The 15,095-nt window shown below is 33.8% G+C and overlaps 1 protein-coding gene across 1 annotated transcript in view; it reads left to right on the top strand.

Moving 5' to 3' along the window:
- The window catches only part of DPY19L2 (dpy-19 like 2), an 89,098-nt gene that overhangs the window by 36,918 nt on the left and 37,085 nt on the right, over positions 1 to 15,095 (top strand). The window contains exons 10-12 of the mRNA XM_068550038.1: positions 6,861 to 6,938; positions 7,782 to 7,868; positions 13,172 to 13,231. Of these exons, the coding sequence (XP_068406139.1) occupies positions 6,861 to 6,938; positions 7,782 to 7,868; positions 13,172 to 13,231 (225 nt within the window). The remainder of the gene's footprint in view (positions 1 to 6,860; positions 6,939 to 7,781; positions 7,869 to 13,171; positions 13,232 to 15,095) is intronic.

The raw sequence follows: 15,095 nt of genomic DNA, 5'->3' as shown, positions 1-15,095 counted from the left end.
CCCAAAGAAAAGAATTCCTGGGTCCAGTCATAATTATTATTGTGAATGCAGTCCCCTAAAATAAATGTTAATACTGTAATTCACAGTAGAGCTGTACAATTTTTAATGAAATAAAGTACCACCAAAATAAAATGTCATATAGTTAGAATCATAGGTTGTGTCACATTTTCAGACTGACTTCTTTCACGTAGCCATATGTATTTTAGGTTCCTCCATGTCTTTTCATGACTTGGTAGCTCATTTCTTTTTATTGATGAATAATATTCCATTGTCTGGATGTACCACAGTTTGTTTATCCATTCAACCCTTGAAGGACATCATGGTGGCTTCCAGTCTTTGGTGATTCCCTAAACATTCATGTGAAGGTTTTGAGTGGGCATAAGATTTCAGCTTAATTGGGTAAATACCCAGGAGTGTGATTGTTGGATTGTATGGTAAGACTATGTTTAGTTTTGTAAGAAATTGCCGATTTTGTCAGGTTTTGGGATTTCAGCCATTCTATTAAGTGTGTAGCAGTATCTCCTTGTTCCAATTTACAGTTCCTAATGTAGTATTGGATTTAACATCTTTACATGTGCTTATTTGCCCTCTGTAGATCTTCTTTGGTTAGGTTATTTGTTCACATCTTTTGACCATTTTTAAATTGGGTTATTTGTTTTCTTATTTCTGAGTTTTAAGAGTTCTTAGTACATTTTACATACCAAACCTTTATCAGATATGGGTTATGCAAAGATTTTCTCACAGTCCCTGGCTTGTCTTTAGTTTTCTTAATAGTGTCTTTTGTGGAGCTGGGGTTTTTAATTTTAAGGAAGTTCAGTTTATCAGTTTTTTTCTTTCATGGATCATGCTTTTGATGTCATAGCTAAAAACTCATCCTCAAATAAGATCACCTTGATTTTCTCCTATATTATATTTTAGAAGTTTTTTAGTCTGTGTTCTACATTTAGCTCTAAGATACACTTGAGCCAGTTTTTTGAAAGGTGTAAGATCTAGGTCTAGATTTATTTTTTTTTAATGTGTGCGTGTCCAAGTCTTCCAGCACTATTTGTTGAAAAGACTGTCATTTCTCCATTTTGCGCCGTTGTCAAAGCTCAGTTGCCTATAATTGTGTGGATCTGTTTCTAGACCCTCTATTTTATTCCTTTGATCAATTTGTCTATTTTTTCTCCAGTACCATGCTGTCTTGATTACTGCAGCTTTGCAGTAAGTCTTAAAGTCAGTTAGTCTCAGACCCTTTTTAAGAGTTTTCTCTTTGCCTTTGGTTATAAGCCGTTTTTACTATGACATGCCTATGTGTGGTTGGGTTTTGTTTGTTTTAATTTATCCCTTGCTAGGAGCTACTAATACTTTTATGAGTCAGTGCTTGATTCTTTTTTTTTTTTTTTTTTAAACATCTTTATTGAAGTATAGTTGCCTTACAATGGTGTGTTAGCTTCTGCTTTATAACAAAGTGAATCAGTTATACATATACAATATGTTCCCATTTCTCTTCCCTCTTGCATCTCCCTCCCTCCCACCCTCCCCATCCCAGCCCTCTAGGTGGTCACAAAGCACCGAGCTGATCTCCCTGTGCTATGCGGCTGCTTCCCACTAGCTATCTATTTTACACTTGGTAGTGTATATATGTCCATGACACTCTCTTACCCTTTCACATCTCACCCCACCCCCTCCCCATATCCTCAAGTCCATTCTCTAGTAGGTCTGTGTCTTTATTCCCGTCTTGCCACTAGGTTCTTCATGGACTTTTTTTTTTTTTTTCCTTAGATTCCGTATATATGTGTTAGCATACTGTATTTGTTTTTCTCTTTCTGACTTACTTCACTCTGTATGACAGACTCTAACTCCATCCACCTCATTACAAATACCTCCATTTCATTTCTTTTTATGGCTGAGTAATATTCCATTGTACATATGTACAACATCTTCTTTATCCATTCATCTGTCGATGGACATTTAGGTTGCTTCCATGTCCTGGCTATTGTAAATAGAGCTGCAATGAACATTTTGGTACATGACTCTTTTTGACCTATGGTTTTCTCAGGGTATATGCCCAGTAGTGGGATTGCTGGGTCGTATGGTAGTTCTATTTGTAGTTTTTTAAGGAACCTCCATACTGTTCTCCATAGTGGCTGTATCAATTTACATTCCCACCAACAGTGCAAGAGTGTTCCCTTTCCTCCACACCCTCTCCAGCATTTATTGTTTCTAGATTTTTTGATGATGGCCATTCTGACCGGTGTGAGATGATACCTCATTGTAGTTTTGATTTGCATTTCTCTAATGATTAATGATGTTGAGCATTCTTTCATGTGTCTGTAGGCCATCTGTATATCTTCTTTGGAGAAATGTCTATTTAGGTCTTCTGCCCATTTTTGGATTGGGTTGTTGGTTTTTTTGTTATTGAGCTGCATGAGCTGCTTGTAAATCTTGGAGATTAATCCTTTGTCAGTTGCTTCATTTGCAAATATTTCCTCCCATTCTGATGGTTGTCTTTTGGTCTTGTTTATGGTTTCCTTTGCTGTGCAAAAGCTTTTAAGTTTCATTAGGTCCCATTTGTTTATTTGTGTTCTTATTTCCATTTCTCTGGGAGCTGGGTCAAAAAGAATCTTGCTGTGATGTATGCCATAGAGTGTTCTGCCTATGTTTTCCTCTAAGAGTTTGATAGTGTCTGCCCTTACACTTAGGTCTTTAATCCATTTTGAGTTTATTTTTGTGCATGGTGTCAGGGAGTGTTCTAATTTCATACTTTTACATGTACCTGTCCAATTTTCCCAGCACCACTTATTGAAGAGGCTGTCTTTTCTCCACTGTATATGCTTGCCTCCTTTATCAAAGATAAGGTGACCATATGTGCGTGGGTTTATCTCTGGGCTTTCTATCCTGTTCCATTGATCTATATTTCTGTTTTTGTGCCAGTACCAAACTGTCTTGATTACTGAAGCTTTGTAATATAGTCTGAAGTCAGGGAGCCTGATTCCCCCAGCTCCATTTTTCATTCTCAAGATTGCTTTGGCTATTCGGGGTCTTTTGTGTTTCCATACAAATTGTGAAATTTTTTGTTCTAGTTCTGTGAAAAATGCCAGTGGTAGTTTGATAGGGATTGCATTGAATCTGTAGATTGCTTTGGGTAGTATAGTCATTTTCACAATGTTGATTCTTCCAATGCAGGAACATGGTATATCTCTCCATCTATTTGTATCATCTTTAATTTCTTTCATCAGTGTCTTATAATTTTCTGCATACAGGTCTTTTGTCTCCTTAGGTAGGTTTATTCCTAGATATTTTATTCTTTTTGTTGCAGTGGTAAACGGGAGTGTTTTCTTAATTTCACTTTCAGATTTTTCGTCATTAGTGTATAGAAATGCAAGAGATTTCTGTGCATTAATTTTGTATCCTGCTACTTTACCAAATTCATTGATTAGCTCTAGGAGTTTTCTGATAGCATCTTTAGGGTCTCTATGTATAGTATCATGTCATCTGCAAATAGTGACAGCTTTACTTCTTCTTTTCCGATTTGGATTCCTTTTATTTCTTTGTCTTCTCTGATTGCTGTGGCTAACACTTCCAAAACTATGTTGAATAATAGTGGTGAGAGTGGGCAACCTTGTCTTGTTCCTGATCTTAGTGGAAATGGTTTCAGTTTTTCACCATTGAGGACAATGTTGGCTGTGGGTTTGTCATATATGGCCTTTATTATGTTGAGGAAAGTTCCCTCTATGCCTACTTTCTGCAGGGCTTTTATCATAAATGGGTGTTGAATTTTGTCGAAAGCTTTCTCTGCATCTATTGAGATGATCATATGGTTTTTCTCCTTCAATTTGTTAATATGGTGTATCACGTTGATTGATTTGCATATATTGAAGAATCCTTGCATTCCTGGGATAAACCCCACTTGATCATGGTGTATGATCCTTTTAATGTGCTGTTGGATTCTGTTTGCTAGTATTTTGTTGAGGATTTTTGCATCTATGTTCATCAGTGATATTGGCCTGTAGTTTTCTTTCTTTGTGACATCTTTGTCTGGTTTTGGTATCAGGGTGATGGTGGCCTCGTAGAATGAGTTTGGGAGTGTTCCTCCCTCTGCAATATTTTGGAAGAGTTTGAGAAGGATAGGTGTTAGCTCTTCTCTAAATGTTTGATAGAATTCGCCTGTGAAACCATCTGGTCCTGGGCTTTTGTTTGTTGGAAGGTTTTTAATCACAGTTTCAATTTCAGTGCTTGTGCTTGGTCTGTTCGTATTTTCTATTTCTTCCTGGTTCAGTCTCGGCAGTTTGTGCATTTCTAAGAATCTGTCCATTTCTTCCAGGTTGTCCATTTTATTGGCATAGAGTTGCTTGTAGTAATCTCTCATGATCGTTTGTATTTCTGCAGTGTCAGTGGTTACTTCTCCTTTTTCATTTCTAATTCTATTGATTTGAGTCTTCTCCCTTTTTCTCTTGATGAGTCTGGCTAATGGTTTATCAATTTTGTTTATCTTCTCAAAGAACCAGCTTTTAGTTTCATTGATTTTTGCTATTGTTTCCTTCATTTCTTTTTCATTTATTTCTGACCTAATCTTTATGATTTCTTTCCTTCTGCTGGCTTTGGGGTTTTTTTGTTCTTCTTTCTCTAATTGCTTTAGGTGCAAGGTTAGGTTGTTTATTCGAGATGTTTCCTGTTTCTTGAGGTAGGCTTGTATTGCTATAAACTTCCCTCTTAGCACTGCTTTTGCTGCGTCCCATAGGTTTTGGGTCGTCGTATCTCCATTGTCATTTGTTTCTAGGTATTTTTTGATTTCCCCTTTGATTTCTTCAGTGATCACTTCGTTATTAAGTAGTGTATTGTGTAGCCTCCATGTGTTTGTATTTTTTACAGATCTTTTCCTGTAATTGATATCTAGTCTCATAGCGTTGTGGTCGGAAAAGATACTTGATACGATATCAATTTTCTTAAATTTACCAAGGCTTGATTTGTGACCCAAGATATGATCTATCCTGGAAAATGTTCCATGAGCACTTGAGAAAAATGTGTATTCTGTTGTTTTTGGGTGGAATGTCCAGTAAATATCAATTAAGTCCATCTTGTTTAATGTATCATTTAAAGCTTGTGTTTCCTTATTTATTTTCATTTTGGATGATCTGTCCATTGGTGAAAGTGGGGTGTTAAAGTCCCCTACTATGATTGTGTTGCTGTCGATTTCCCCTTTTATGGCTGTTAGTATTTGCCTTATGTATTGAGGTGCTCCTATGTTGGGTGCATAAATATTTACAATTGTTATACCTTCCTCTTGGATCGATCCCTTGATCATTATATAGTGTCCTTCTTTGTCTCTTGTAATAGTCTTTATTTTAAAGTCTATTTTGTCTGATATGAGAATTGCTACTCCAGCTTTCTTTTGATTTCCGTTTGCATGGAATATCTTTTTCCATCCCCTCACTTTCAGTCTATATGTGTCTCTAGGTCTGAAGTGGGTCTCTTGTAGACAGCATATATATGGGTCTTGTTTTTGTATCCATTCAGCCAGCCTGTGTCTTTTGGTGGGAGCATTTAATCCATTTACATTCAAGGTAATTATCGATATGTATGTTCCTATCTTGATTCTTTTTCTATAGATTTTGGGGGCTTCTCAGGTATAATGTCTTTAAGTATAGATTTTACTTAATTCCCTCAGCCCTTTCTGACATGTAAAGTATGACCTTTATACTATATGCTCTACTTCTCTTATGTTCTTTCATATGTTGTTCATCCCTTTGTCATTTTATACTTTCTTCTGACCTATCTTCCAATTTATCACTTCTTTGTTTGGCTGTGTTCAACCTGCTTAAACCCATCTTTGACTTCTTATTATTGATTATTGTAATATTTAGTTGTATATTTTTAATTTGGTTCTTTTTTTTATGGCTTTCAGTCCCCTCCTGGAATTTTCAATCTTATCTGTTATTTCCGTGCATATGTCAAACATAAAGTCTTTGTCTGATGATGCCAGACATGTTTTTGCATGGTTTGTGAGCTAAGAGTAGTTTTTACATTTTTATAGTATTGTTTAAAAAAATGTAGAAGAAGAAGAAGAGTATACAATTGAGACTGTACGTGGCCTACAAGTCTTAACATATTTACCATCTGGCTTTTTACATAAAAAGTTTGCTGACCCCTGAACTAGATTTAGATTCTTCATAGATCTGTTTCTTTTGTCTTAGTGATAATGTCTTATCTCCTCCTGTATCTGATTAGTTTTGATGTGGTATTAGACATTGTACATGAACAATTGTACAGTTAATTTGAGACTAAGATATTAACTTCTTCCAGAGAAAATTAAATTTGTTTCCAGCAGGCAAATACAGGGACTAACAATCTTTAATCTCCTTCATGCCATCAGAGAATGAGATAATTCAAAGGTGGGCTTCAGTATTTTGGAGCACTGCTTTGATTTCTGGTTCTCTCTTATAGTATAACCCTTTGAAGTCCCAAACCAAAGCTTGGGGACTTAGCAGAGATCTCATTCTTGGGGTTACCTGACTGCTAAGTGTGTGGAAATCTCTCAACTGCCTCTCAGCTGGCAGTCATCTGCTTCTGTTAGAATTGGCAGATGCCTCTGGAAGAAAAGTGACCCAAAATGTCATGCTCATCTCTGTAGATTTCCGCTTTTCCTCTGGTCTTAGCTTCCTAATTCTTTTTTTGCTGTATTAGTAAGCTGTGACTTTCATACAGGTACTTTTATTATTTTTTTGAGCTATTCTAGTTCTCAGTGAGAAGGTTGGTTCACATTACTTTGACAATCATTATTGGAAATATAACTCTCCTCTTATATTTACTTTGCATATGAATAGTGAAATGCTTTTCTACATTTTTTCACTTCTGCTTTTTTTATATTTTTATTTCAGATAGCCTCATTATTTCCCATGTATGTTGTGGGGTACATTGAGCCAAAAAAATTTCAGAAGATCATCTATGTGAACATGGTGACAGTTTTTTGAATATCTTTATTGGAGTATAATTGCTTTACAATGTTTTATTAGTTTCTGTTGTACACCTGGTAACATTTTTAATATTTATAAGTCATATATTAAAATAAGATCTCAGGGTTGACTGTTTTATATACCTCCTCCCAAGTAGTATTTAATACATATGATGTTGATAATATTCAGAAGGATAACTGAATGCCATATTATAGCAACTATACTTTCAACTAGACTGTAGATGTTTTGTATTCTCTGAAACTTTAAAAAACTTTTTGTTTTTTTATTATTATTGTCACTACTTTTGTAACTGCCTTTTCTCCCTGAGTCCTGAGATTTTTAACACTTTCCATGAATATGACACTCTGTGAAATTTATGTTTTTGCATTATTGTTTTTTTATATTAGTTTCCAAACACATATCCCTTAAGAAAATAAAAAATAAAAATCTTTTAGGTAAGAACATAAAATAAAGCTTCCTTAGTAAGGGAAATCCTCAAGTAGTTCAACAAAAATCAAATTAGAAAACTAATAGTTATAAGTAAGTCTTACTTATTATATCCCTCCATTATTGAGTTAATAGAAACAATAAGATTTTTCCTGTTTTCTTTGTACCAAGTTGAAAATAGGGAAAAAAAAATTCTGCTATATAGTATTTATGGTGTTGAAAATACTTGGAACCTATCAGTGTGTTGAAATTCTGTTATCACTTGGTCAGGATCTATTTATTAATCTTTTTTATGCAAATAAAATTTGTATTGGAAATGACTATATCCCTGTAGACAAAGTATGCATTATGCTATCTATCTAATAACTATAAAATGTATTTATTTTCTTCAATTTTCAGGTTTCGGTTCTCCTTTGTTTTGTGTTGATGTTTGGAAATCCAATGTATTTATCTTCTTACTATTCTTCGTCTCTATTGATGACATTGGTAAGTGTTTGTTAAGCTCGTGAAGATTTTTTTTAACCTGTCAAATAGCAAGTTTACCCATTTAATATAGGTTAAGGAGAATAAATAAGGCCCTTTCTGGATTACTGCTCACATGAAAAATTTTTCTCAGATAATGCCTTTTGTCTATCTCATCCTTGAAAAATAATATAAGGAAAGTACCTTTTTAAGGCAATGCCCAAGTAAAATTTTTTTTAAATAATAAGGTAATAAGACTTACTTTTTAAAATATGCCATAATTTATGATAAAAATTAGTTATTTCCTTCTAAGTCACTTCAGTAGGCTAAATACTTATTGCAGTGACACTGCCATTGCCCAAAACGTTTTTGGAACTCCTCTGAATTGCCTTCACAGGCTGTGGCACATTCTTTTGAATATCCTCAGTGGTGGCAAATCTTCGTCTTTTAAGGGTGGATTTGATTTTTGGAAACGACCAAAGTCTTGTGAATAAGGTGGGTGATTGGGCTGGGTAATACAGATCTTGATCAAAATATAGTGTGACAACAAAGTAATAAGACCTATTTTCTTGCACCCATAAGGAAATAATCTCTAAAGATAGTTTATAAAGAGGAGTTCCAAACTGTTTTGAGCAGTGGCAACATAATTATAGTAAGTGTGTAGTTTCTTCATGTGACTTACTTTCATGGAATAACACTCAGAGTTGTATTTGGAATGGTGGTTCCGTAAATCAGTTTTATTACCTTATAGTCACACTTCCGATATTCATAAGCCAGAACCTGGAATGTTCTCCTCCACTGGAATGTTCCTAGGATGTTCTCTTTCCACAGTGACCAGAAATGATAACTTACTACAGAAATACCAAAATATAGCACTTTTCCATGTATCGTGCATTGACTGGATCTTTTGAGATTTAGGTTTTTAACATTTTTTCTCCCCATACCTTTTTTTTTTTTTTTGCCTCCCAGTAAGTAATTTCTCCTCTTTCTCTCTCCCAAAAGACATAGGCCCTTTCTTTTCAACATTTTGTCAAACTTTTTCAGTATTACAAAGTAGAGGACTTGTAACAGTGTGCTCATCCACCTCTTTTTATGAAAACATTTTTTATTTTAAAATATAGCACAGACGTAGAAAACCTCATAAAACCAATGTTTTATGTACTTAGTTCTGACTAGTACTGATAAGTACTGATTAGTGGACTGTTATTTGGCAAACATCCTTAAACTACCATCAAGTCAAAACCAGAACTTTTCTAACCATTCTAGAAGCCTTCCATGTAACCTGCCTCAATCATAACTCCCTTGAGCTGCTCTAAAACAGTAGTGACTATCATGACTATGGTGATCACTCCAGGCTTTTCTTTATAGTTTCATCACTTAAGTTTCTATTTTTATCTATAGGTTTCCAATATGTCTCCCTGTTTTTTTCCCCGGGATATTTTTATTTTACCTGGGTCACTGAACATGTGAAGGGTCCTGTGGTCTAGATTTTGCTCCTGAATCCTCATGGTGCCGCTTTACATCTTCTTTTGTCTTTTGTATTTATATTAATACTTGGGTCTAATACCTGGACATGTTCAGATTTAATTCCTTCGGCAAGTATATAGTATTGTTCTTCAGTCAGGAGGCACATATTATCTGGTGCCTCTCTTTTTATGATCAGCGCTTAGTACCAGATCCATTAATTCAGTAGGGATTGCAAAATGATGATATTCCAATCCCTCCTTTACAGTTCACAGTTCATATAGGAAAAGTACAGTACATTTCTAAATGAGGGGAGTTGGGAGGAAGTAGAAAAATATTTGAAGAAATAATGACCAAAAATTTTCCAAATTTGCTGAAAATTATAATCTCAGAGATGAAGAATATCAGTGAATCTCAAATACAAAAATCATAGAGCTAGAGTAAGCATATTATCAAATTGTTCAAGATCAGCAATAAAGAAAAAATCTTGGGAGTAGCAAGAGAATTAAGACATGTTAAATACAGAAGAACAAAGAGTAAGGATGTCAGATTTTTCATAAGAAAAAAGTGCAAGCAACAAAACAGTCAAGCAGCATCTTTAAAATATTTTAAAATACTATCTATAATTCTATATCCAGCAAACATATCTTTCAAAAATGCAGGCAAAATAAAGACTTTATGACTTTTATGTTAAAGGAGGTCCTTCAGATGAAAGGAATATAATATTAGATCTCAGTCTGGCTCACACAAATGAAGGGCCCTGGAAATGGTAGCTAAAGGTTTTCCTACCATCTGTGACAGCATGGATAGAACTTGAGGGCATAATTATGTGACATAAGTCAGACAGAGAAAGACAAATACTGTCTTTTCATTTGTGTCTTCTTTAATTTCTTTCAGCAATGTATTCAGTGTATAAGTCTTTCACCTCTTTGGTTATGTTTATTCTTAATATTTTATTCTTTTTGAGGCTATTGTAAGTGGGATTGTTTTCTTAATTTCCTTTTTAGATAGTTCATTTTTAGTGTATAGAAATGCAACATAGTTTCTTTGTTGAGTTTGTATCCTGCTACTTTGCAGAACTTGTTTATTCTAACAGTTTATGTGTGTGTGTGTGTATGTAGAATCTTTAGTGTTTTCTACATAGAAGATCATGCCATCTGTGAACAGAGATAATTTTACATTTTCCTTCTCAATTTTTATACCTTTTATTTCTTTTTCTTGCTTAATTGCTCTAACTAGGACTTCAGTACTGTATTGGATAGAAATGGTGGGAGTTGACATCCTTGCCTTGTTCCTGATCTTAGAGGAAAAGCGTTCAGTTTTTCACCACTGAGTGTATTCAGATATAGCCTTTATTATATTGAGATACTTTCCCTTTATTTTTAGTTTGTTGAGAGTTTTTATCATGAAAGGATGTCAAATTTTGTCAAATTCTTTTCTGCATTGATTGAAATGATCGTGTGATTTTTATCCCTTATTCTGTTAACATAGTGTATCACATTAATTGATTTACATATGTTGAAACATCCTAGCATGGCAAAGATAAATATCACTTGATCATGGTGTATGATTCATTTAATGTGATGTTAAATTTAGTTTGATAGTATTTTAATGAGAATTTTTGCATCTGTGTTCACCTGGGATATTTGTCTATGGTTTAGTTTTCTTGTAATGTCCTTGTCTGGCTTTGATATCAGAGTCATGCTGGCTTCATGAAATATGTTTGGAATTGTTTCTTTCTCTTTAATTTTTTGGAAGAGTTTGAGAAGGACTGACATTAATTCTTCTATAAATGTTTGGTAGAATTCACCAGTGAAGCCAACTGGTCCTGGTTTTTCTTTGTTGAGAGATTTTTGATTACTGATTCAATATCCTTACTAGTCATAGATGTGTTCAGAGTTTTTGTTTCTTCATGATTCTGTCTTGGTAGATTATATGCATCTAGGAATGAATCCATTTTTTTCTTGCTATATAATTTGTTGGCATCTAATTTTTCATAGTAGTCTCTTATAATCTATTTTGCTAGTGCTTAGTTGTTTCAGATGAGAAAGTAAATGTGTTTCCTGTTATACCAATTTGACCAGAAGCAGGAGTTCCATCCTGATTGATTTTAATTACTTAATTTATTTTTGTAGTGAAATATTACCATGTTTCTAACAATAAGAAATATACAAATCTTATACTCAGAAAATGTCACTCCCTCTCATTCCTTCCACCCCATTCTGTCCACCTTTCTTTTTACCTTGGTCCTACCTATTTCTTATTAGTGAGATATCTCATTGGTTTTCTGGTTTACCCATTTAGTTGTTTTTTTTTTCTTTTTTGCACTAATAAATATTACATGTATATTTTATTATCCCCCCTCCTACTTACATAAAAGGTAGCATACTATAGTCTTTTGCATTTTGATTTATCAACCTATTCTGGGTATCACTTAGCAACCTTTCCTAGATATCACTACATATCAGTTCACGGAGATCTTCATTCTTTCTTATAATTTCATAGTAAGTATTCCCTTCTGCATATTCCATAGATAATTCAGCCACTCTCCTAAGTCTGGGCATTTTGTTTATTTCTTGTATTTTGCATTTACAAACAATTTTGCATTGTGTAATCTGGTACATTTATATTTTCCTATTGTTGGAAGTTCAGGAATCCTGGCTCATCTTGAGCCAATTAGATGATGCAAAATTCTCCTCCAAATCTTAGTAATACACAGGCCTAAGATTTGTTTTTCATTGGAGCCTTTTGTTTTTCCAACACAAACTTGGGAATAAACAAATACCTTACCAACTTGTAGAGATAATAGGAGGAGTATTCCTAGTCCCTGCATGTCTTAGTCAGTTCAAGCTGCTATAACAAAAATACCAGAATGGGTGGCTTACACAGAAATCTATTTCTTACAGTTCTAGATGCTGGGAAGTCCGAGATCAAGGTGTCAGCTGATTTAGTTTTTGATGAGGACTCTCTTCTTGATTTGCAGACAGATATCTTCATTGTATCCTCCCATGATGGAGAGAGGGATCATCTCTCTCATGTCTGTCCTTAGAAAGGCACTAATCCCATTTATGAGGTTCCCACCTTCATGATCTAATTACCTCACAAAGTTTCCACCTCTAAATATGTCACATTGGGGCTTAGGGTTTCAACACAGGATCGGTGGAGGGACGTACACATTCAGTCGATAGCACCAAGGGTATAGTTTTTGAGGACCCCAGCTGTATGCATGAGTCTTAATTCCAGTTTCTTACCTTTCATAGTCCCAAGTCTTCTTCTGCTGCCCTCCCTTTTAATACAAGCCCATAGTTGTAACCCTGTTCTACAGACCTCCTTAAAAACTGTGAACTCCTTAAAAACTCTCCTAATTAATGTTTTACTTTTTTAAAATCACCTTCTTTTCTCTGGAACTTGGAAAGTTCCTTTTCTTTTATATAAATTCAGTTAGATATATATTTTTTAAACATTTTAAAATATTTGGGAGTTTGGAGAGGAAGGATTTTCATGTTAATTTAGACCACTAATTTTGCTGGGTAACTTACATGTACGCTTGCATGGACATACCTTCCACACACCATCTATCTCCTCAGAGGAGATGCCCTGCATAAAACGTCCCAAGTAACTCAGTGAGGAATTAACTTGATTCTAGGGTCAACTTTTTGGTACACAAAGCATTTGGCTTTCACCCCAAAGAAATTTTCCATGTCCAAATTCAGAAAAATCAACAATTAAGAAGGAAAATGGCTGGTTATAGCCAAGATGGAAGGAGGTGGCTGTGTAATTTTTGAAATGTGTAATTTTTGAAATGTAATTTTAAAAAAGTTAATTTAATTTAATTGTGTTATTTTATGTCATATGCATTTTAGGTGATAATTTTAAAGAGAAATAAAATTCAAAGATTGGGTGCATCTGGACTCCACTTTTGGGTAAGCTTCAACATTTTTAACACAATTTCTTCAAATCCTTTTTTATTTCTATAAACTGAATACAGATAATATGCTTTAAAAATGAATGATTTATAGTTAGTAAATATTATGAATAGCTACTTACATAAGGTGGGAAACACTCCTTAGCGACATCTACAAGTCATTTTCAAGAAGTTAGTTCATTTATTTCAGCACTACCCTCAGGCCTTTCTTCTTTACTTTTCCTTCTGCTATACCCTACTACCTTGCTTTTAATTTTTTTTTCTATTTGCTTTGAGTTTCTTTCTTTAGGTTTACTAACCTTCTCTTCAAAATAACTCAGTCTGTAGTTCTGTCCCCACTTTCCCTTTTTCTTTTCTCTACATTTATCCATCATCTATCTTTCCTTTGGCTTCCAACTTTAGACTCTTATTATTTTTGTCCTTTTAACATTTTCCCTACAATCTCCCAGTCACTTTTTATTTCAACTCAGCCACTACCTGATCTTTGTTTGACTTCTTTGCAAATGTACAAATGGATGACCCATATTACCTCTATATTTGTATGTTATGTTACAAAGTAAAATAAGTACCTTATTAAGTAGGCACTGCAATGACTAACTCTCATAATATCAGACAGATGACATTCTTTTTCTCTAGGTCTTTAATGTACTCCTACTAAAAAATAAAATCTACCATATTGAAGAACTCTATGATTACATATTTTATATTGGTACAGTAAAACTGGAAATGATAAGAGGGTAGATAGCCACTCAGAATACAAACAAACAAAATGGAATGAGTTGCCAGTTCCTTATTGCTGGAAGCATTCTCCCATCCCCTATGGTGAAAATACACTTGTTATTGAATGATATGACCCTTCTAATATTTGATTTTTTTTTACTTCAGAAAAATTGGCAAAGCTTGTTTTTTTAAAGATTAAACCAAGAAATCAACAGAAAATTTAAAGATTTTTATTTAATAATTTAACTCAAAAGGAAGTCAAAATTTTAATTACAAATTACTGAAAAATGACAACAAATAGAGCAGTATCTGTGGATGTTTAGGGAATTCTGCCAAAGTTGTGTTCAGAGGAAAATTTATTGTCTTAAATATTTTCAATTTTAGACTGCAAAGAATAAAATGCTTTCAAGTCAAGAATTTCAAAGAAACAAAAATCTAAGGAGAGAACAGTTAAGATATAATGAATGTTCAGCTTATATTTATGTTTTAAAACTGATATAATTAATACCATCAATCTCTTGCAAAAGGGAGAAATTAGTCATGGTAGTCATCTGAACAACGCAGAAGACATTCTGGCTTTTTATGTCTTTTTTATGTCTTTTTTCTTATGTCTTTTTTATGGAAGACCATCAGAAAGAAATAGCAAAGCTATTTTGTGAAATAACACTTTTTCTTACAAAAACACCTGTTTTTGTAAAAAAAAGGGATAATCCATTCTTGTCAAATTGGGTTCATCCCAGGGGTGCAAAGATGTTTCTGGAAAATTTATAAATGTAAATTATCACACTAGCAAATTAAAGGAGAAAAATACTTTATGATCATCTCATTAGATGTAGAAAATAAATTTCATAAAATTAAACACCCATTTATGATAAAAACTCTTAGCACAGAAGAAATAGCAGGGAGTTTACTTAACCCAATAAAATTCTTCAGCAGTCATTGGTTTTGCAGGAGAGATATTTGGAGTATTCCATTTATGAAGATCAAGATAAATATGTTTTTTCACATTTTATTAAAGGTTCAAACATGTAAAAGCAAGAAAGTAAATAACAGGATTAGAAAAGAAATGGAAAGAAAAATCAAAATTTATTATTTACATATAAAACAAAATAATTATTAGAAATTATAAAAATTCAATAACA

This window comes from Eschrichtius robustus, chromosome 8 (genome assembly GCF_028021215.1).
Source record: "Eschrichtius robustus isolate mEscRob2 chromosome 8, mEscRob2.pri, whole genome shotgun sequence".
NCBI classification, from domain to species: domain Eukaryota; kingdom Metazoa; phylum Chordata; class Mammalia; order Artiodactyla; family Eschrichtiidae; genus Eschrichtius; species Eschrichtius robustus.
This window is presented reverse-complemented; position numbering and strand designations above follow the sequence as displayed.